The 23,173-nt window shown below is 38.7% G+C and overlaps 1 protein-coding gene across 9 annotated transcripts in view; it reads right to left on the reverse strand.

The window, feature by feature from the left end:
• Positions 1-23,173, reverse strand: part of SKIC3 (SKI3 subunit of superkiller complex) — a 144,218-nt gene that overhangs the window by 76,962 nt on the left and 44,083 nt on the right. For 3 of the 9 annotated variants that reach the window (XM_059888831.1, XM_024995322.2, XM_059888833.1), the window contains exons 2-9: positions 19,279-19,349; positions 14,094-14,184; positions 10,738-10,881; positions 9,563-9,654; positions 9,093-9,168; positions 8,405-8,569; positions 4,894-4,992; positions 4,668-4,776 (exon numbers count right to left, since the gene is read on the reverse strand). In XM_059888831.1, coding sequence (XP_059744814.1) covers positions 4,668-4,776; positions 4,894-4,992; positions 8,405-8,569; positions 9,093-9,168; positions 9,563-9,654; positions 10,738-10,881; positions 14,094-14,183 — 775 coding nt within the window. In that variant the 5' untranslated portion in view covers position 14,184; positions 19,279-19,349. Of the gene's footprint in view, positions 1-4,667; positions 4,777-4,893; positions 4,993-8,404; positions 8,570-9,092; positions 9,169-9,562; positions 9,655-10,737; positions 10,882-14,093; positions 14,202-19,278; positions 19,350-23,173 lie in introns of all 9 variants that reach the window. The other 6 variants (XM_059888830.1, XM_024995323.2, XM_005209742.5 and 3 more) reach the window with 5 other exon arrangements.

Raw genomic sequence — 23,173 nt, forward strand, 5'->3', positions numbered from 1 at the left:
CTGCTGCTGCTGCTAAGTCACTTCAGTCATGTCCAACTCTGTGCAACCCCATAGACCGCAGCCCACCAGGCTCCCCTGTCCCTGGGATTCTCCAGGCAAGAACACTGGAGTGGGTTGCCAGCTACACCTCCTGTATTTAACGTGTCCAAGTCTGCACTGCTCCATTCTGCAAACCCTCACAACTAACATTCCAGCAGGGAAAGAAGCTGTCCCACATGGATAAATATCCACCAACCCACTCCCCTTTGCCAGGATATAGAGCTCTCTTTCAACTCTGCAAATTACCCATCCTCAAAACCTCTTTGAGAATGATTTTTTTTTTTTTTCACATAAACCAACACCCTCTCTAATCAAACGGCATAACCCCTTTGCTATCTCTTTACTAAAATATTTTGTCAAGTATTGAATTTATAGGCAAAAGTCTGCAGACTACTTTTTTTTTCTTTGGTTTTGTTTTTTAGTTCATTTTTAATTAAAGGATAAGTATTTTACATGCAAACTATTTGTTGATCCCACTTCTACAATTTTGTAGGCTTTTGGGGATATGAAGGCATATTTACTCGACAAATTCACATTACAGGGTTATATGTGCCTCTTAAGAAAACGTTTAATTAGTTTTCAAAAAGAAATGTCAGAGTATCTTCATGTGAGCAGGTCAAGAATGAGGGAATGGCACAAGCCATTAATAGCTGAACAGGAACAGAAACAAAAGGGTAAACTCCAGCCATTAATTTATCAATCACAATTGTAAACACAGAAAAATGGCTGGAAGATGGATACCAGGGGCTACACGATAAAGAAAACCAGTCCGCTTATCTTGGGAACACACTGGCCTCAAGTTAAAGTTTGAAGAAACTGAGTGATTTAGAACTAAGCTTCCTATTAGAGCAAAACAAAATAAAAACCATACATACAAGTTCTAAGCATGCTTCTGGTACTGAAAGTCTCTCAGTAGGCATCCTCCTCCTTGACCGCAAGGCAACGCCCATAATGTTAACTAGCTCTTTCTTCTTGAAAGTCTCCTTCCAGGTGACACCACTGCAATTCCCCTTCTCCTCTAAAAGTCTATTATCCCCTTTCACGCTTCCTCCTCCCGTCCCTTAAATGAAGTCAGTCTGTCCCTGGATTGCTTCCCTTTATACCTGCTCTCCACTTCTTCCTCCTCTTTTCTCATCATGTATTCTAAGTTTCAATTCACTCACTTTGATTAAAAAAGACAGCCCTACTAAAGGCCTCTTAATCATAAAACTAGTTGCTCAATCTCTCACGACAGCTCTCCCTTGTGAAATGCTTTCCTTGCCTTCTGTCTTGCTTTTTATCGAGGTCCCCCTCTTTCCTCTCTGACCTCTTCACTTCTCTGTCCTCCATTTCCTTCTTCCCCCTCTTCCTCCCTTTCCACACAAGGCACATTATACATGTTTCTGCTCTTCAGGCATCCTCTGAAGTCGTCCACTCCATTCCCTTTCACCTACACGCAAATGGTGTCCAAGCCTTAAAACTAGCCTTTGTACTGCTCTCTCGAGAGTAAACCCTGATGAGCATTCTCCTCTGAACACCCGTTAACACCTCCTCTCAACAACTTACCTTTGTACAAACCATCATTCCATATTAGTGCAACTTTTCAGGAAAGCCCAAAATTAAAATTGATTTCTCCCTCCTTTCACCTCTAAAAAAATCTCTATTGTCTTCATTTACCTGTTACTTTCAGTTGCTATCATATTCCCAGTTCATTCGTTCCTACAGTTCATTTGTTCTTAGTATCACTTATTCTATCCAATCTAGTCTATTTTCTGTACAATATATCCTGCAAACCAAGTTAGAGACTTTATACTTCATAAGCTACTCACTACGACACTTCTGTGCTTCCTGAGTGGCATTAGCGGCAAAGAATCCACCTACCAATGCAGGAGACTCGAGAGATGTAGGTTCGATCCCTAGGTCAGGAAGATCCCCTGGAGGAAATGGCAACCCACTCCAGTATTCTTGCCTGAAAAATTCCCTGGACAGAGGAGTCTAGCAGGCTACAGTCCAAGGGGTCACAAAGAATCGGCCACAACTGAGCGTGCACAACACTTACAATGTTTGCTTTTCTCACGTTAGAGCAAAGTGCTCTTCCACGTCTATCTTGGACTCAGTTAAAGTAAGGAGAAGGGGATCCATTTACTGCTCACCATAAAAAAATCACAGACTGAAGGTAAGAGTTCAGGACTTCAACTCAGGCACGAGAGGGGAAAAAATACAAGTTGGACTTAGAAGGGGAAGTCAGAGTAGGCAGAGTCAAGATTGGTGTAATGAGATTTCTGTAATAGGAATTTTCCCTCAATTATCTTCAGCGGTAATTTTCGACCATTTTTCAATTATAGAATATGTGACGGTCAGTAACAAACAAAGCATTTCCAAGTGTATACTCATTTAGCAACAAAGTGAAAAAACTTAGCTTAGGAAAGCTCTGCACCAACTCACAATCACTACCACACTGGTACTGGTACTGTTAATTCCATCCCAATGACTGACTTCGATGAACTTTATTTGTATCAGGTGAATACACACATGGACAGGAGTGATATTCAAGTTATTTTTAAAGCACCTGTTCAGCACAGACCCTGGCAAAAAAGGACAGCAACTGCTAGGAAAAGCAATATAGTCAACATTCTGTAAACTGACAGGCACAAGACATCTACAGCTGCAAGTTGTGGCAACTCCCAGCAGGCTAGCTGTCATCACCTCTCTCTCTTCCCCCAGAGAAAGCACACAACGAAGCAAGAGCACTGAGCACACACTAAGACACACTCTCTGACTTGAATTCTGCTCTGTTTTATTGAAAAAGCAGATCATTCACAAACTTCATTACTTTATCATATTTAACAATGTACTTGTGTGACAATGACATACGAATAACATCAACACTGAGAATGCTTATCATTAACAAAATCTTCTCCAGGACACTTATATCCCTATGTAATACAGTCTAAACTACTTAACTAAAACAGATCTTAGTTGTTCTACTACAGCAAATAAAACTATTCTACTATTCCCCCAAACTGCACCTAGCTCCATACCTCTGCTCATGCCATGGGGAGTATCTTTCACCTCCTCCTGTTCATCTAATTTCTATGGAAAATTCAAGACCTTCTCCAATTCCCACCTTCCAAAAGACCTTACTAATCAACAATGAATTCAGTTCAGTTCTGTTCAGTCGCTCAGTCGTGTCCTACTCTTTGCGACCCCATGAATCGCAGCAAGCCAGGCCTCCCTGTCCATCACCATCTCCTGGAGTTTACTCAAACTCACGTCCATCGAGTTGGTGATGCCATCCAGCCATCTCATCCTCCGTCTGCCCCTTTTCCTCCTGCCCCCAACCCCTCCCAGCATCAGAGTCTTTTCCAATGAGTCAACTCTTCACATGAGGTGGCCAAAGGACTGGAGTTTCAGCTTTAGCATCATTCCTTCCAAAGAACACCCAGGGCTGATCTCCTTCAGAATGGACTGGTTGGATCTCCTTGCAGTCCAAGAGTCTTCTCCAACACCACACTTCAAAAGCATCAATTCTTCGGCACTCAGCCTTCTTCACAGTCCAACTCTCACATCCATACATGACCACTGGAAAAACCATAGCCTTGACTAGACAGACCTTTGTTGGCAAAGTAATGTCTCTGCTTTTGAATATGCTATCTAGGTTGGTCATAACTTTTCTTCCAAGGATTGAGCGTCTTTTAATTTCATGGCTGCAGTCATCATTTGCAGTGATTTTGGAGCCCAAAAAGATAAAGTCTGACCCTGTTTCCAGTTTCCCCATCTATTTCCCATGAAGTGATGGGACCAGATGTCATGATCTTCGTTTTCTGAATATTAAGCTTTAAGCCAACTTTTTCACTCTCCTCTTTCACTTTCATCAAGAGGCTTTTGAGTTCCTCTTCACTTTCTGCCATAAGGGTGGTGTCATCTGCATATCTGAGGTTATTGATATTTCTCCCGGCAATCTTGATTCCAGCTTGTGCTTCTTCCAGCCCAGGGTTTCTCATGATGTACTCTGCACAGAAGTTAAATAAGCAGGGTGACAATATACAGCCTTGACGAACTCCTTTTCCTATCTGGAACCAGTCTGTTGTTCCATGTCCAGTTCTAACTGTTGCTTCCTGACCTGCATACAGGTTTCTCAAGAGGCAGGTCAGGTGGTCTGGTATTTCCATCTCTTTCAGAATTTTCCACAGTTTATTGTGATGCACACAGTCAAAGGCTTTGGCATAGTCAATAAAGCAGAAGTAGATGTTTTTCTGGAACTCTCTTGCTTTTTCAATGATCCAGTGGATGTTGGCGATTTGATCTCTGGTTCCTCTGCCTTTTCTAAAACCAGCTTGAACATCTGGAAGTTCACGGTTCATGTATTGCTGAAGCCTGGCTTGGAGAATTTTGAGCATTACTTTACTAGGATGTGAGATGAGTGCAATTGTACAATGAACTCGGTGGCTCACAATTCCCTGTGTCACTATACTTTCCTGTATTTCTTAGCCTTTTCATGTGCATAAAGACTAACTATCATACCTCCTCTCATGTCCAGAAATACTGAAATAATACTTTACAAGCAATAGGCAATAAAGCAATTTTTGATTGACATCAACATTACTCTCAGATCTCTAGGACACACAATATAATAAAGAAGAAATTACCTGATTCAATTAAATGTAAACAAAGCACTTCTAATGGATATTGTACAGTGGGATAGATGTTTATCATTCCTTCACAGGCCTTCTTCAACCTAGCAGTCTCATGAGGAAACTTGAAAATAAAAAAAAAAAAAAAGTAAAATAAACTGAGTAGCAGTAAAATATATTTATGAATACGTTCCTCATTAGAATAGAAAAGTCATATTAGAGATTTTAAAAATCAACTTACTTTGGATAAACACTGAATGAAATGTTTATAAAGCACTTGGTGATCTTCGCTAGGAATCTTATCTGATAAGCCCAACGCATTCTCAAAAGCAGTTAAAAGCTGAAACAAAGAAACAAAAAAACTATCATCTGTAGTTTACTTAAGTGACAAATGTAACAAATAGTTGAACACAGAAGACTCACTTATACAAAGGACACCCTCAACTAGTAACTGCAAATATGTTTATTGTCTGGCCCTGACAGTTTCAATGAGGGGAAAAAATGTATAAGCTTGGAATACATCCCAACTCCAACTGGCCAGCAGACTGCACTAAACTGAGGGACAACTATAAACTGCTTAACAACAGTAATGAAACGTTCCCATAAGTGCTTGCTGCTCTCTACTAAGGAGTTAAGAGGTGTAGTCTCATATGTCAGTGTAGCTTCTATTGCCTAGATCACTTTTAAAACATCCCTTCTGAAATCACCAGTACAGTCTTTGGAACATCTTCATAACAGCAAATCTTCAATCTCAAAAACAAAATGTTTCTGAAGTCATACTTTTGATAAAAGAAAATCAGAGATATGACTGAACTGTAATGAGATCATTTCCTTTATACAGTACTATTAACTGACTTTGAGGAAAATTCCAAAAGAAGACTTCTAAATGTTTCCTCAGCAAAAACAGCAATACCTGAATCCAAGGCAAGCACTTTTAAAGAGTACCATTCATTTGGTTACATAAGTTCCGCATTTTTCACAATGAATTTCCATGACTATATAATGAAAATTCATAATACAGTTCACCATCTCAAATTCTTTTTGTAAAGGATGACATGAAGTCTGTATAAATAAGTAAAATTTTACTGCTCTGATAAAGTTAATGATCTTGAAGAAAATAAAAAAAGAAGCCTAACAAAGTCAAGCATGCACAATAGGTTCAAAAACATAGTAAAGAAATTAATCCATATGTAAAATATATGACAAATTTTTTTCTCTGAACACAAATGAAGCAGAGTATCACTAGCATTCAGGGTGAAAATAACTGCCCCCCAATACTTTTATCCTATTTTTAACAGCTAGAAATTAATTCTTAAAATGACAAGTATAATTAATTCTCTTCCATGAAGTAGTACAGTATGGATTTTTTTTAATTTTACTTATTTCAGCATGTCTCTGATACTCCGGTAACCTATACTATTTTATAGAAATAATGAAGTCAAATATGAAGATGTGATTTAAGAGAAATCAATAAATCACCTAATTTTGTCACCATTCAATTTCTTTCTACAAGTGAATCTATATACCAGTAAATCAATATATACAATGGAGATAAGATAGTCCCTTCAACAAGTGGTGCTGGGAAAACTGGACAGCTATGTGCAAAATAATGAAATTAGAGTACTTCCTACAAACATATAGAGTACATATACAAAAATAAACTCAAAAGGGATTAAAGACCTTAATGTAAGACCAGAAACTATAAAACTCTTTGAGGAAAACAAAGGCAGAAGACTCTCTGACATAAACCACAGCAAAATCCTTTATGACCCAACTCCTAGAGAAATGGAAATAAAAATAAACAAATTGGATGTAATTAAACTTAAAAGCTTTTGCACAGCAAAGGGAATTATAAACAAGGTGAAAAGACAACCCTCAGAATGGGAGAAAATAATAGCAAATGAAACAACTGACAAAGGATTAATTCTCCAATATACAAATGAATGAAAACCTTATTCTCATATTTTCATTCCTAGCACTTAGGACATTGCCTGACATACAGTAATAGTTTCCCCATACTTTCTGATTAAAGGAACAAATGAGTGAGTGAACAAATGAAGAAAGAGCTTCCAATCTTACGCAGAATCTATAATTGTTAACATTTTAAAATTCTATTCAATTTAACAAGTGTACATTGAGTGCTTATTTACTATAATAAGAAATTAAGTTTACCTTTAAACTTACAAAAAATATAATGATGAAAATATTTTTCATTTACAGTTCAAAACCAGTGGTTTTTTAATAGTCTTTTAAAAATTCTTTTCAATTACTTAAAAAGCTGCAGTTTAAAAAGGAATACTGCTAGGAATAAGCAATCCAGATACTAAATATAAACACTCTAAATATAATAGTCTACTACTGACAAGGGATTAATCTCCAAAATACATTTAATACAAATACTTTATGCAGCTCAACAACAACAAAAAGAAAAACCAAATAACCCCAGCAAAAACCGAGTGCAAGATCTAAACAGACATTCCTCCAAAGAAGACATACAAAGAAGATGGCCGAGAGGCACATGGAAAGATGTTCAACATCACTAATTATTAGAAAAATGTAAGCCAAAACCACAATGAGGTATCACCTCACACCGGTCAGAACAGTCATCATCTAAAAGACTACAAACAACAAACGCTGGAGATGGTGTGGAGGAAAAGAAACCCTCGTACACTGTTGGTGGGAATGTAAAATGGTGCAACCATATGGAAAACAGCATGGAGGGTCCTTCAAAAAACTAAATACAGAACTATCATGTGATCCAGCAATCCCACTCCTGGGCATATATCTGGAGAAAACCATAATTCAAAAAGACACACGCACCCCAATGCTCAATGCAGCACTGTTTACAACAGCCAAGACACAGAAGCAACCTAAATGTCTATCGACAGAGGCGTGGACAAAGACGATGCAGGCATACATGCAATGGACTATCACGCAGCCATAAAAAGAATGACATAACCCATCTGCGACAGCACGGACGGACCCAGAGATCGTCGTACTGAGCAAAGTCAGACGCAGAAAGACAAACATCATATGATATCACTTACATGCTGAATCTATTAAAAAATGGTACAGAAAAAGAGACATGTAGAAAACAACCTTACAGTTACCAGGGGGGCAAGTAGCAGGGGAGGGATAAACTGGGAAACTGGGATTGACATATACACAGTACTACATGTAAAATACATAACTAACAAGGACCTACTGTGTCTCGCACAGGGAACTCTACTGAATACTCTTTAATGACCTGTATGGGAAAGAATCTAAAGAGTAGATGTATGTACATGAATAACTGATTCACTTTGCTGTACACCTGAAATGAACACAACACTGTAAACCAATAATACTTTAATAAAAATTAAATACATAAATAAATAAAATACTCTAATTGTTAAACCTGAAAGCAATTTAATACTCTTAGTTCAGAAATATGAAGACACATACCTTTAAGGTACAATTTTTTAGAAACAGCAGTTTTGTAAAAGTCAATTTCATAGTTTCTTTTTCACAGTTATTAAGTAACTGATATAGTGTGAATTCTTGTGAATACAGGGATGTAAAATTTTGATACCCTGAATACCATTTCCACTCTGTCAAGACTTAGTTTGAAACTGCAGGCCTGTAACTCTGACTTTATCAGGAAGAGCATCTATGAATTTAAGATATCCAGTCTGACATACAGTGTTTTTCTATATTATATCGTGTTTCCATTTTCTAAACTCAACTGAATGATCAACTTTCGTGATACAAACTGTGGGGAGTACACGGCTCAGTACCAATTGCTGGGTCTCATTATTCTGGTCCTCAGTGCACTCAGCCAGCAACTGAGTCAATTTCCTCCACAGCTGATGAAGCTCCTGGTTGTCTGCACCTTCTTCCTGTCGTGTCTTTATCAATTTGTGCCATGTTCGGGCCACCTATCAAGGAGATTTAAAATGGTTACTATATCTAAAATACTGAAATGCTATTAAAAACATTTAAATCTATAAATAAAAACATCTTTATTTACTAATACATAAAAACTGCAAAAGCAGAGAGCTCCATCTATTATGAATTCCATAAAAAAAATAGGATGACTGGGCAAACCCACATAGTCCTTATATGAGAAGTATGACTGATGAGATACCAGACTGCATACAGGAATGACTATATGCCCCAGTCCTCATAACTTACAGCATCAGCAGTGGGATACCACAAATGAGTCACTGAATTCTACAGATGATATACTTTTACTTATTTTATTTATCCCTGCCCAGTTTCAAAAAAGTTTGGAAGTTATGATACCTGAATTCCAAGTTACAGTTTTCAAAGCACTGTAATTTGTTTTGATGCTGTACCATATGTTCATTTTTCAAATGTTTCCTTAAGCTAAATGAAAGCTTCCTTTTAGTAATGGTTTTATTAAAAGAAATTTACTACCCAAGCAAATCATTAACCGACCTCTACGTGTTTCTTTTCTTGGTAATACAGATCCACCAGTTTCTTACAGACATCACACCACTTCTGTTTGTCAACACTTAGAATAGAAAAAGAGGATTTTGAATTTGATTAACGAAAAAAACTGAGGACTTAAGACACAAAAATTAAAATATCACCAAAATAATACTACTGGAACATATCCTCTATCACACTACAGAAAAATTTCATAAAATGAGCCTCTCATAAAAAATAAAGGTTTAAGAAACATTATCTTCTATTATATTGACTAAAAATAATATCAAAGTTCTCAAATTAGTCAACCCACCTACTATTACTGTTTCAATCACAATTAAGAGATTCTGTAACAATAGTTTGAAAGGAAAATGATTTCCAATTCCCAGTAAATGTTTGAAGTACTTGTATATAATTTTAACCAGTTTCTTCTACTTCAAGCCTTTACAGAAACGAGCCTTTCGCCACGTACTGATTACCTTTCATACAGATCCAGGAGCTTTTGGTAAACACCAGGTAAGTCATCCTTAGCATTTATGTGATTACATTTCTCATACAAACTTGCTAACCCCTAGAAGAGGAAACAGCAATGATTACTCTTCCAAAGACATCCAGTGTGCTCACATTTGTTTTGCTAAGTAAAGTGACAATCTGTAAAGATTATTTATGACAGAGATTATTATAGTTTACAGATGAAATAAAACACCTGGGATTTGCCTCCAAATAATTGGGGGTAGGAGGGAGTGGGTGAAAGTACAGATGAAAAAACACTGGCCATGAGTAGGTTTTTATTGAAACTGGATGATGGGCACAGAGTGGTTCATTTCATCATTCTCTTTACTTTTGAAAATGTATTTCACAATAATAAATACTTCTTAAATAATTCTTGAGCAATTTTAACCCCTAAGATGTTACCATACAACACTATTTTCACATGGTCAAAAGAAAGAAATCCAAGTACTCTGTGGAAATTATCATTTTTGCTTCAAATAAAGATAGATATCCTAAACCAATCAGTACACAATAAAAGCTGGCATCAGAGAGATGTTACCAGACAACCTACTCATGTTCTTGTTCATGTGAACCTGAGACAAACAGGTTCACGTTCTCCAGAGTCTTCTACCTCCTATTAATCACAGTTTCTAAGATGTGATTGAGATACGAAACAAAGTCATTAAACATGAAAAAGCTGGAGAAGCCAAGTAAAAAACAGAGACCATTAAAATAAGAAAAAAAATGTAACTCATACTCAGATAGGAATTTCAAATTTTTTCATATTATTTTTTAAAAAACACATTAATATACCATCTTTTCCCTCAGATAAGCATAAAGAATATTATTCATAAGTCTCTCATATGCATACATAATTAAGTTGGAGATTTATATAATCATGTTTCAATTTCTGTCCTAACATTTGGAAATAATCCTTTGGATTAGATGTTAAATAGTAGCAAACAGCATCCTTGGCACCAACTAACTTTCAAGTTTACAAGATCAAAAAAAAAAAAGTTTACAAGATCAATAAATTTAATTTCTTCTCTCTTATACTGGGGAAATGGAGGTCTAAATGCTTATTGTAAAGCTGTCACCTGTATTTTGAAAAACGTTCTTTCCTATAACATAGTCAAAAAAAAAAAAAAGAATGTCTACATACCTGCCAAGCTAGTAGCTGGTCTGGCTCTAATTCAGCAGCTTTCTTGTAGGCACCCTGGGCCTGATCAGGCTGTTCTAGCTCGGCTGCAGCAACGCCAATAAAAACCCAGGCATTATAGTTATTCTTCTCTTGTTTTAACACTGTCTGGTTAAAAAAATTAAAAGAGATGTTCGTTACGTTTTAGAAACTTGTGGACAAACAACAATCAAAGACAGTCTACCTAACAGTCAGGAAATCTGGATCTACCACTAACTCGGTGATCTCAGAATACCACTCAACCTCTCTGGTCCCCGGTTTCCTCAAGGAGAGGGGGAGCTGGACTGGACCAGTGACTGCGGGGGGCCTGAAATATGAGGCATATTTTACAGAGATGCCCAAGTAATCCTCGTGCCTCAGCCAAATGCCTCCCTCTGCCCCTTGAGAATAACACTAAGTATAAAGAGCACAATTAAGACTATTCTTACCACCCTCCACGGCACACTGCTACTAGTCACTTACAAAACTATTTTCCGTATTGTATCCAACTCCCTTATCCAACTCCAGTATTTTCTTTCCCCTATGATAGCATCTCCCCATATTAAACAGATAGATATTTTCATTGAAATTATATGCTAGGAAAGTATTTTGACTTCACTGTGACTGTACCAAATATGTTCAAAAGAAATAGTGGCAATGAATGTTTAAACAACACCTGTCAACTAGAACAAAAATTATACAGAGAGCTACTGCTTACAGAAGTAACAGCTACTTGCTAAGGTAAAACAGTTTGAAATGGAAAGCAAAGATGTTCCAGTGAAAGGAACACAAAACTACTAGCTAAAATGAAATTAGCTCTTAAGGTTTTACATATTCTAGAGAAAAGGAAGAACACTTCCGAGTTGAAGCAGGCAGATTATTAGTCTTACGTGCGGCCACATGACACTTCTAGCAATGTCACCAATATTCTATCCCATAATGTTACCTCCCAAAAAACCGGCACCCATGAGGTAAGCACCAAAGCTAAGCTCCAAACACTGAAGTTTTATTAACGTTTGTGTTCCCAACACCAAGGGCAATGACTGGCATACGACTGCAGAGCAAACGATAAATGCCACAATCAACCCACAGTCAGTAAGGACCTGTTGTCTGCCTAATCACCGGGTTTTCAAGATTGGAAACAGACTTTTTAAAGAAATACTTATAACAGTGCAGTGAAAGCAGGTATGGCATTCTGAGATAAGGAAAAAAGTACCTGACTCCCAACTCCATCCGAACAAGTCAGACAAGGCTGCCTAAAGGCATGCTTATACTGAGTTACAGATGCACCAGCAGAGGAGGTGATAAATCAGACCAGACACAGCAAATACACTAAGGAGCAACTTCTCTTAAAATGTCAACATTCTAGGTTACTACACGTTAAGTCGTCACACATTTGCCACTGACTAGTTCCCCATCTTTGGCTTTCTAGCTGAGTCTCTCAGGTATAAATTATAAACTGCTTGGTGGCATTCATATGTGAATCAGAAAGAAGACGGCTGCGGTACTTCTGTATATATTAACAGAAACAGATTCACACGTGTATTAGTCTAGTGCTGAAGGAAACAACCCCTCCCAGCACCCCTGCCACCTCCTCCTTCTTACTGTGAGTCTAAAGAGCCCATCCACCTTCTTCTGTATGAGGGTTAGTTCTGTCATGGCCTCCACCCATGCTGGGCTCACTAGAAACCTAACCTCTCAAGGGCATCCTTCACCCCTTAAGACTCTCATTCTATACTGCTATCTATTTCCCCCAGGCTTACTCCGTTCTCTCCCTCCCACTGTCCTGAACTCTTTAGTGCAACTGCTGACACTCCTGATGTGAACAGCCAAGGTCCCTAGGTTCAATCTTTCTTTGAACTGCACCAAGTTCTGTTGCAATGAAACTGGGCTGTGGCCCTACAGATCTTACATGCTGCAGCCGATTTCTTTTCACATTCATCCCACATATCACAGGCCAGGAGCTAAGACAAGGGTTTCCGTTGCTCACACTTGTCACTTGTAATATATTCTTCTTCTGCTCCCCCTCCTCCTTTAAAAACCCCAGCACCTTTGAAGATCAAACCACCAGCTATACTCTAGAAAATATCCTTCTTGTTGCTACCATCTACCAACCTCCTAGGAATCCCCTTTCCTTCAGTGAAAATAGGGTATCCCTCCTCTCCACTTCAATTCCAGTAATCATTCTATCAATCATGCAGATGACCCAATGAATGTCAAGGCCTCTCAGTTACTTACCCTCAGTACTCAGCCATCCAAAACCTGGGTTTCCAGCATGCACCTCTCCTAGCCTCCCAGTTCAATTACTGCAGCGGTAACAGTTCTTTAACCTCTACTATGACCAACTTTTTTCTAATCTCACCTCCCTCCAACTATCACCCTACTTCTCAATTCTCATCTCTCATGTCCCAGCTTATACCAGCTTACATCACTGTCATCATTCCCTTGCAAACATCCTCAACTCCTTTGCCTCTCTTTCCCCTCAGCTTTCTTACTACCTATATATTGAATTCATCTTGTCCATCTCCAAGCCTGAGAAGGGTGACATGAAGGAAGACACTACACAGCTGAATACACCGATCTCCCTTTGGTAATATGAAATTTTCAAAAGGACATTGACTACAGTCCGGTAATCCTGCTAATCCTTACTAATAAATTTCTTCTCTCGTGGCGAATGACAACTATATCATACCTTCTTTTGTCTCCAGCCTCCTACACAACTCCTCTTTCAGCCTCAGCTTATCCCTAAGAAGACAGGAGCCATCAGAGGGGGACGTTTATCTTCCCACCACCACCACCCAATCTACAAACCTGATGGCTATGGATCTGTATCTATCTTCCCTGCTGTTTAGACAGAACAAGTGTCAAAGGCCCTCCTCTCAAGCTCTGGACCCCATCCTCACTCACCCTCCCAGGGACTGCTCTCCTACTGCCAGCCTGCATCTCTCCTGCACCTTCAGTTCCTCCTCTGGACACGAACATTTCCCTCAGCACAGAAAGGACCTTTAGAATCCTAATGCTCACAACCACACACCAAGCGGATTCTCCCGACGACATACCATTAAAGAAGGAAAACTTAAGTGTTCCATAGTACAATCCATCAAAAGACAGCTAAGACACATTCGGGTTTTGGGAACTTGGCTTTGACAAGTTACCAACAGAGAGAAAGACAAAAGTAAGTGGTAGAAGTAACTTATCCTGGCACAACCACGCTAATGGTTCTACTAACAGGCCTGACCACTTTTGTTGTATTTAGACACAAATGATTCACATATTACAAATCAGTGATGCTTACAGCTGTGACCATTTCTGTCCTGGAAGGAAAAAAAAATATTAGTTACCTTACAATGTTTCAAAGCTTCTTTGTATTCTTTGTTTCTGATTGCATCTCTAGCACTTTTCAGAGCAGTCTTTACTTCCTTGCTGGACATTCTGTCAAAACAAAAAGCCTGTTTATACTTAAATAAAGGCAAAGGACTATTCAAGAGGACTATATACTAATTTCAGCCTGAATGAAACTACAATGATACCTGCCTAACTATAACAGTTCCAACAAATTGAACAAACTTAACCTGTGAAAAAGGCACACATAATTCCTTCCACATGGAGCATTCTTTCCCCTTAAAATAAACATATTTTATTATGTTTAAAAAACAGAAAGTCAGATCATCCCTTCAGATTTTTACTCAAACGTCACTTCCTCAATGAAACCTTCCCTGGCCATGCTATTTAAAATTTTAACACTTTCTTCTTCCAATTCCCAACCACTAAATATTCCCTAACTATCTCTTTAACACTGCATTTATTTCTCTTCAGAGCACTTAACACCATCTAATATATTATATACTTATTTATTATCTGTTTCCCAACCCCACCAGAATATAAGCTCCATGTAGGCAGGGATTTTTAATCTGTTGTTGGGTTGTTGCTGTTGCTTAACTGCTGTATCCTCAATCCTTAGTATCTGACAAACTGTATATATTAATAAATATTTGCTGAAATTGCATTGTATTTGAATTATATGCATTCTCCGTATAGTAGGCTAAAACACAGATGATCTTATGGGCCAGGACCCAAAGCACACACCAATCTCAATAGAATTCTATACAAAGCAAGTACTAAAATAAATCCAAGTCACAGAGTAAAAACATTAACACAAATAAATTTCGGTAACTATGATGTAAGTTTAAGAAAGCATTCTGTTTTGATGTTAGTTTCTATAAAATATAAATCAGGATTTTAACTTTTTTTCACAGTAAGGATTTCTTTAGGATGACAGTAGTCTAGTATTCCTTGTAATATAATATTCTTTGAAGAGAAGTAAACGTAATGTTTATACTTAAATAAAGGAAAGGAATATTCAAGAAGACTGTATACTAATTTTAGCCATAGATATTTCAATTTGTACACAAAATATTCACTGAAGATATATTAGTATAATATTAAATAAACTAACATATTTTAAGATGTCACAACTTATTCCATTTACCAGTAAACCAGCCAAATTCAATCACAACTTGATCTTGAAAAAAGAAACATTTGTATTTTTTGGCCAACTCCATTGAACTCTAACCTCAAGAATGTAAAACAAAGCTATGTACATATTAGGTAATTATAGATCACTGATGCTCAAGGTAGCAAAATGAACAAAGAAGATGGCTCACGGACATGGTAGCTGACAGCTCTTTACATCCAAACAGGCTGAGGCACAAGCGTAAGATGAAAGAAATTTAAGAAGCCAGAGAATTTAAAAAAATCCTTTTGACTTAAAGAATTTTAGATTCAAATAATACAAAAATTAAAATATTAATATATCAATTTATCTATAGCCAAAACGAGACTTCCTAAATAGACAGAAAAGGGATTTTTTTGCTTAGTTACAATAATTAGACAATTAAAGCAACATATCTCATGTGCTCTTATTTTGGACACTGCTCTGTTAGCTGAAATGATATTGGCATAAATTTACAATGTAAAACATCAGAAGGATTTTTATACAATCTGCAAATCTTGCTTGAAGCAACCAAGTCTGTATGCTGATGCAACATTATATTTCTCACACCTAAGTTATCTTTGGTAGATAAACTTGCAGACTGAAAGAAGAGAATGACAGTGATGATGACAACTAATCTGGACCAACAGAAAGGGATAAAAAGAGACATCCAAGAAGGAAAAAAAAAAAATCAAGAGATACCCAAGTTTAAAAAGAACAAAAAAAGTTTCAAGATAAGACCAAGCAAAAGCAATCAGAAGAATGCAACTTTTCCAGGACAAAGATCACCATCTTTTCTATCACCCAACATACAAGTAAAAGCACTTCTGAACAAAGCAGAACCAAGCAGCACTAACACAGCACGCAGCTCCCAAGCTATATGTTGTCTTTGACAGAAGACACAGAAAGGAAGGCCTCTGCTCTGAAGAATATAATCTCAATCCAGAGAAAGACCTCAGGCACATGAGTCACTGAAGAATCAAACTCTAAACTAAGGCTAATGAGTGCAAGTGCGAAAGGAGTATAGAAGACAAAAGTGTGATGTGAAATAATCAAGGGTTACGAGGTAGAGAAAGGATCTGAGAATGGAGGGAAGAAGGACAATTACTCCAGCCAGAGGCACTGCATTAGCAAAGTTGGAGAGAGAAGAATGAGTGTGGAATGTGTAGGAAACAATAAGGAAGCCAGACTGAATGGAAGAGGAAGGACTTGTTGAAGAACAGAAGAAAATTAGGCTGGGTAGGTACAGCACCAGTTTACATAAGACTTTGAAAATGAGACAGACAAATCTGGACTTAAATGGAGCAGCCAACATGGATCTGTCAAATGCCTCGAAGTGGGTTATTTTTAAAGACCATACGAGACAAATTCTGTTCTTCTCTTGGGGGCCAATTTGAATGTTCGATACCCTTCTATAGCCTGACATGTCTTCACCAGTAATTACATCTACTCTTGCTATACAAAAAAGGTCTTAATGACCCAGATAACCATGACAGTGTGATAACTCACCTAGAGCCAGACATCCTAGAGTATGAAGTCAAGTGGGGCTTAGGAAGAAGCAGTACCACAAACAAAGCTAGTGGAGGTGATGGAATTCCAGTTGAGCTATTTCAAATCCTAAAAGATGATGTTGTGAAAGTGCTGCACTCAATATGCCAGCAAATTTGGAAAATTCAGCAGTGGCCACAGGACTGGAAAAGGTCAGTTTTCATTCCAATCCCAAAGAAGGGCAATGCCAAAGAATGTTCAAACTACCGCAGAATTGCACTCATTTCACACGCTAGCAAAGTAATGCTCAAAATTCTCCGAGCCAGGCTTCAACAGTACGTGAGCCGTGAGCTTCCAGATGTTTAAGCTGGATTTAGAAAAGGGAGAAAACAGAGATCAAGTTGCCAAAATCTGTTGATCACAGAAAAAACAAGGAAATTCCAGAAAAACACCTACTTCAGCTTCACTAACTATGCTAAATCCTTTGACTGTGTGGATCACAACAAACAATGGAAAATTCCTAAAAAGATGAGAATACCAGACCACCTTACCTGCCTCCTGAGAAACCTGTAGGCAAGTCAAGAAGCATCAGTTACAACTGGACATGCAACAATGAACTGGTTCCAAACTGGGAAAAGAGTACATCAAGGCTGTATATTGTCAACCTGCTTATTGAACTTACATGCAAAGTACATCATGCGAAATGCCAGGCTGGATGAAGCTCAAGCTGGAATCAAGATTGCCGGGAGAAATATCAATAACCTCAAATATGCAGATAACACCACCCTTATGGCAGAAAGTGAAGACAAACTAAAGAGCCTATTGATGAAGGTAAAAGAGGAGAGTGAAAAATCTGGCTTAAAACTCAACATTCAAAAAATGAAGATCATGGCATCTGGTCCCATCACTTCATGGCAAATGATGGGGCAACAATGGAGACAGTGACAGACTTTATTTTCTTGAGCTCCAAAATCACTATGGGCAGTAACTGCAGCCATGAAATTAAAAGACTCCTGGTGCTTGGAAGAAAAGCTATGATGAATCTAGACAGTGTTTTCAAAAGCACAGACATCACTTTGCCGACAAAGGTCCATATAGTCAAAGCTATGGTTTTTCCAGTAGTCATGTACGATGTGAGAGTTGGACCATAAAGAAGGCTGAGCACCAAAGAATTGATGCTTTCAGACTGTGGTGTTGGAGAAGACTCTTGGACAGCAAGGAGATCAAACTAGTCAATCCTAAAGGAAATCAATCCTGAATACTCACTGGAAGGACTGATGCTGAAGTTGAAGCTCCAATACTTTGGCCACCTGATATGAAGACCTGACTCACTGGAAAATACCCTGATGCTGGGAAAGACTGAAGGCAGGAGGAGAAGGGGATGACAGAGGATGAGATGGTTGGATGGCATCATCGACTCAAAGAACGTGAGTCTGCGCAAACTCTGGGAGACAGTCAAAGACCGGGAAGCTTGGTGTGCTGCAGTGCATGGGGTCACAAAGTGTTGGACACAACTGAGCGACTGAACAACCAACTTGCTGCAGTGGAATCCTCTGTTCTCCTCCTATCTCTTGTTCATTTGATTTGGCATTTAGCATAACAAGACAGCACTAACACCTTCTCTCTTCACCAAAATATAATGCGTATATATAAATAAATTTTAGTTTCAGGGGATTATATTTTTCTGAAGAACAAAATAATCTGCCTTTCTAGCCCTCTTTCTAGCCCTGAAAATGTTTTCCTCTTTTTTAGGAAGTGTTATGGAGAACGAGGAGGCTCATTCACTCATTTTCTTCACAAAGCTTTATAGAGCACTAATCATCTACCCATTTTGCAGAGTAAAAACCTACTACTCACAAGGATTCCACATAACCTCATATTCCTCTGTTTGGGATACCTCCCTCTATTCCAAGCATTTCCAACACTTCAAAGAAAACCCCAGCCCTTTTACAAGTGTCTTTAGTATTCTTCCATAGCCCCACAGACTTTATCCTTATACCTCTCCTCCCATTTTTTATTCTCAATCTCAAGAAAAGTGTATATTTAGCACATTCTCACTCAATGAAGGGTTTTTTTTTTTTTTTACTACCACTAAAAGGGTTTTGATTCAACATATCAAGCATAAAAAGCAACAACTGCACCTAATAAAAAGTTGCAAAGTGACAACCATGCCAAAAGACAATGATATACCTCAAAACTAACATTTAGATGACAGGTAGATGAACTGATATGTCCTACACACCCCAGCTAAAGCTATGGAAATTGAAGCCACATTCAGCAGTGCCAGAAACAAACATTCCACAAAGCACAAATAAGAAGAAGAAAAAAAAATTGCAACGATAACAACAATGGAAGTTAATTACAGAAAAGCAAAAAAATGACACCTTTAAATCTAATTACAAAAGTCTAAAGGTGCTTTGTGATGACCTATAGTCTGGGATAATAACCCACACCATTTAACCATCCTTCTCAAAAGAATCGGTAATATCAGTCATTGAGTAAAAGCAGAGTCTAACTGCCTATGATTTAGCACTCTAGACACCTACCTTTTACCTATTATCACAAACTATCTTCTTTGTCAACTGAGTTTCAGATTGTTCCTTAAATGTTTATCCATCTAGATTAAGTAAAACACAGGATAGTTAGGCACATGAAAAAGGTAACATACACCACCCAAAACATGTTGAATTTTTAACACATCAGATTCAGGTTCAATTTTCATAATTTATAATTTAAAACATGAGAAATAATTATGTACAATTTTCCAATTTCTTTCTTTCCCAAAAAGATACTAATTATAATTTCCAAATTTCTGAGTAGGTCTAAACTGTGTCCCCATGGCCTCGAGGTGACAAAAGAAACTTCCATAAGCAATCACATTTGGAAAAACTTACAGAAACTCAAAATACACTGACTTCAATGTAAAAAACTGAGCCAGAAGAGAACATTATCTACTTCTACACTTCGTTTTAAATCTAGAACAATTAAGGGCACTTGTGTGTGGGTTAGTCGCTCAGTCGTGCCTGACTCTTTGCAACCCCATGGACTACAGCCCACCAGGCTCCTCTGTCCATGGGATTCTCCAGGCAAGGACACCAGAGTGGGTTGCCATTTCCTTCTCCTTTAAGGGCACTTACTTACTTCCAATTTGCAACCTAATTACACTGAAGTGAATCTTGTTCTAAGCCACATAAAGAATTCTAAATATGAAAAACAGCTGCCCACATCAGGCAACTAGTTTGTAAATTTAATTAAACAGACAAAACTTTTTTTTTGATATTAATAATCCATCTAACTAGCCATTTGAAATACTAACACAAATTCTACATGACTACAAATTCTAAGTATCTTTTGATACTATCTCTGGAATGGATTTTGTCAAACAAAATTAACCTAGAATGCTTCCTGGAGAGAATACAGATGGTTTTAAAAAACGGAATAAAGGGAAAAAAAATGCTTCTTTAGACTAGGAAATAAACAAAACTTAGCTGAAGCAGGTGGAGATGAATAAGAAATAGTAAGTTTGATAAACCATGCACTAGTGATGCTGCTGCTGCTGCTAAATTGCTTCAGTCGTGTCCGACTCTGTGCGACCCCAGAGACGGCAGCCCACGAGGCTCCCCCGTCCCTGGGATTCTCCAGGCAAGAACACTGGAGTGGGTTGCCATTTCCTTCTCTGATGCAGGAAAGTGAAAAATGAAAGTAAAGTGGTTCAGTCGTCCGACTCCTAGTGACCCCATGGACTGCAGCCTACCAGGCTCCTCCATCCATGGGATTTTCCAGGCAAGAGTACTGGAGTAGGGTGCCATTGCTATTTAAATAGAAGGGTTAGTTCCACAGAAGAGGGTCTTACTGGCAATAAAAGCAAGTATTGTGAACCTCACAATGTCTAGGAAAGTAAAATACAAGTTAAACAAGAAGCGGGGAGGTAAAATAAATGTTAAAACCTGACTCTCCATGTCACTAACTTCCTTAAGCCCCTATTCAGCTACAAATGATTACCCTCCTCACTCAACTTGATTTTACTGATTAACTCAGTCATTCCAACTCTGTTCTCAGAAAATATCCAACATTTTGTCAGCCCCTTCATTCTGCCACATGCACCCACCAAGTCAACAAAGACAGATCTGGATTCAAGCCTCCACAGATCCTGGGCACCTTACTTCACCTCCAAGTCTGTTTCCTCATTGGTAAAGTGAGGACATCGCTTACCTGATATGTATGTAGATGGGAGTAGCTGAACACAGTACCTGCCAGTTCTGCAGGCCTTAGCCCCTACCACCCTCTCAATCAACTTCACCACTTTCCTCCCATTCCTAACTCACAGTGGTTATTATACACTTTTTACACACATTTAAAACCCCCAATCCTATCTTCCTTGATCCCTCAAGAAGTAACCTTCTTGTCTATGTTTCTCAAAAAATGGCTATCACCAAACACAAGTATCCTCTTTAAATTAGTTACTACACAAATACTAAAGACTACAACTTGACAAATGCTCTATGTTCTGTAGCAGAAAATGGCAACCCACTCCAGTATTCTGCCTGGAAAATTCCATGGACAGAGGAGCCTGACGGGCTGCAGTCCTTGGGATCTCAGATATGCACATGCATGTATGTTCTAAATAAATGTATTCTGTCTCTCAGGTCAAAAAACCCCTATATAAAGGTAACATATTTCTGGAGTTCCTTATGTATCCAACATCTATCTAGTATTATGACCTTTTAGGTTCCAAACTCTACTCAACTACAGTTTGTTTTTAGTTTCCCTACATTCAAAATGCAGTAATTTTCAATTAGCTAAAGTGAGAAAGGAAGAATCCCCTTTTCAGCATTACCTCATATTTACTTTTTCCACCACTCCCCAACACTTTTCACATCTCTGTCTTTACTTCTCCCATTCAGCCTGTTCACATTTGCCTCTGTCTACTCAAATGCTATGTGTAATTAAAGTCCAAATTCAAATGTCAAGCAGAAAGTCTTCTCAGACAAATCTCACACAGGTCTGAAATTATAACACTTACTGTCTAGACTAACATTTCCACAAATACATTTGGAACATTAACATGCTTAAAGGTGTTACCATATCTAGCAATTTTGTGAATACTGCACACTATGGAGAAGGTGATGGCACCCCACTCCAGTACTCTTGCCTGGAAAATCCCATGGACGGAGGAGCCTGGTGGGCTGCAGTCCATGGGGTCCCACAGAGTCAGACACGACTGAAGCGACTTAGCAGCAGCAGCAGGCCTCCCTGTCCATTACCAACTTCCAGAGTTCACTCAAACTCACATCCATCGAGTCGGTGATGCCATCCAGCCATCTCATCCTCTGTCATCCCCTACTCCTCCTGCCCCTAATCCCTCCCAGCATCAGAGTCTTTTCCAATGAGTCAACTCTAGCGTGAGGTGGCCAAAGTACTGGAGTTTCAGCTTTAGCATCATTCCTTCCAAAGAACACCCAGGACTGATCTCCTTTAGAATGGACTGGTTGGATCTCCTTGCTGTCCAAGAGGCTCTCAAGAGTCTTCTCCAACACCACAGTTCAAAAGCATCAATTCTTTGGCGCTCAGCTTTCTTCACAGTCCAACTCTCACAGCCATACATGACTACTGGAAAAACCATAGCCTTTACTAGACAGACCTTTGTTGGCAAAGTAATGTCTCTGCTTTTGAATATGCTATCCAGGTTGGTCATAACTTTCCTTCCAAGGAGTTAAGCGTCTTTTAATTTCATGGCTGAAATCACTATCTGCAGTGATTTTGGAGCCCCAAAAAATAAAGTCTGACACTGTTTCCACTGTTTCCCCATCTATTTCCCGTGAACTGATGGGATCAGATGCCATGATCTTAGTATCAGTTCAGTCGCTCAGTCATGTCCGACTCTTAGCGACCCCATGAATCGCAGCACGCCGGGCCTCCCTGTCCATCACCAACTCCCGGAGTTCACTCAGACTCACGTCCACCGAGTCAGTGATGCCATCCAGCCATCTCATCCTCTGTCGTCCCCTTCTCTTCTTGCCCCCAATCCCTCCCAGCATCAGAGTCTTTTCCAATGAATCAACTCTTCGCATGAGGTGGCCAAAGGACTGGAGTTTCAGCTTTAGCATCATTCCTTCCAAAGAAATCCCAGGGCTGATCTCCTTCAGAATGGACTGGTTGGATCTCCTTGCAGTCCAAGGGACTCTCAAGAGTCTTCTCCAACACCACACTTCAAAAGCATCAATTCTTCAGCGCTCAGCTTTCTGCACAGTCCAATTCTCACATCCATACATGACCACTGGAAAAACCATAGCCTTGACTAGACAGACCTTTGTTGGCAAAGTAATGTCTCTGCTTTTCAACATGCTGTCTAGTATGCTGGACACTAAAAGACTATGAAGAACCAAAACCTACACCCAAACTTTAAAGTGAACAATTTTCTGAACTGCGAAGTTAAGTATT

Source organism: Bos taurus, chromosome 7, assembly GCF_002263795.3.
Source record: "Bos taurus isolate L1 Dominette 01449 registration number 42190680 breed Hereford chromosome 7, ARS-UCD2.0, whole genome shotgun sequence".
Lineage (NCBI taxonomy): Eukaryota > Metazoa > Chordata > Mammalia > Artiodactyla > Bovidae > Bos > Bos taurus.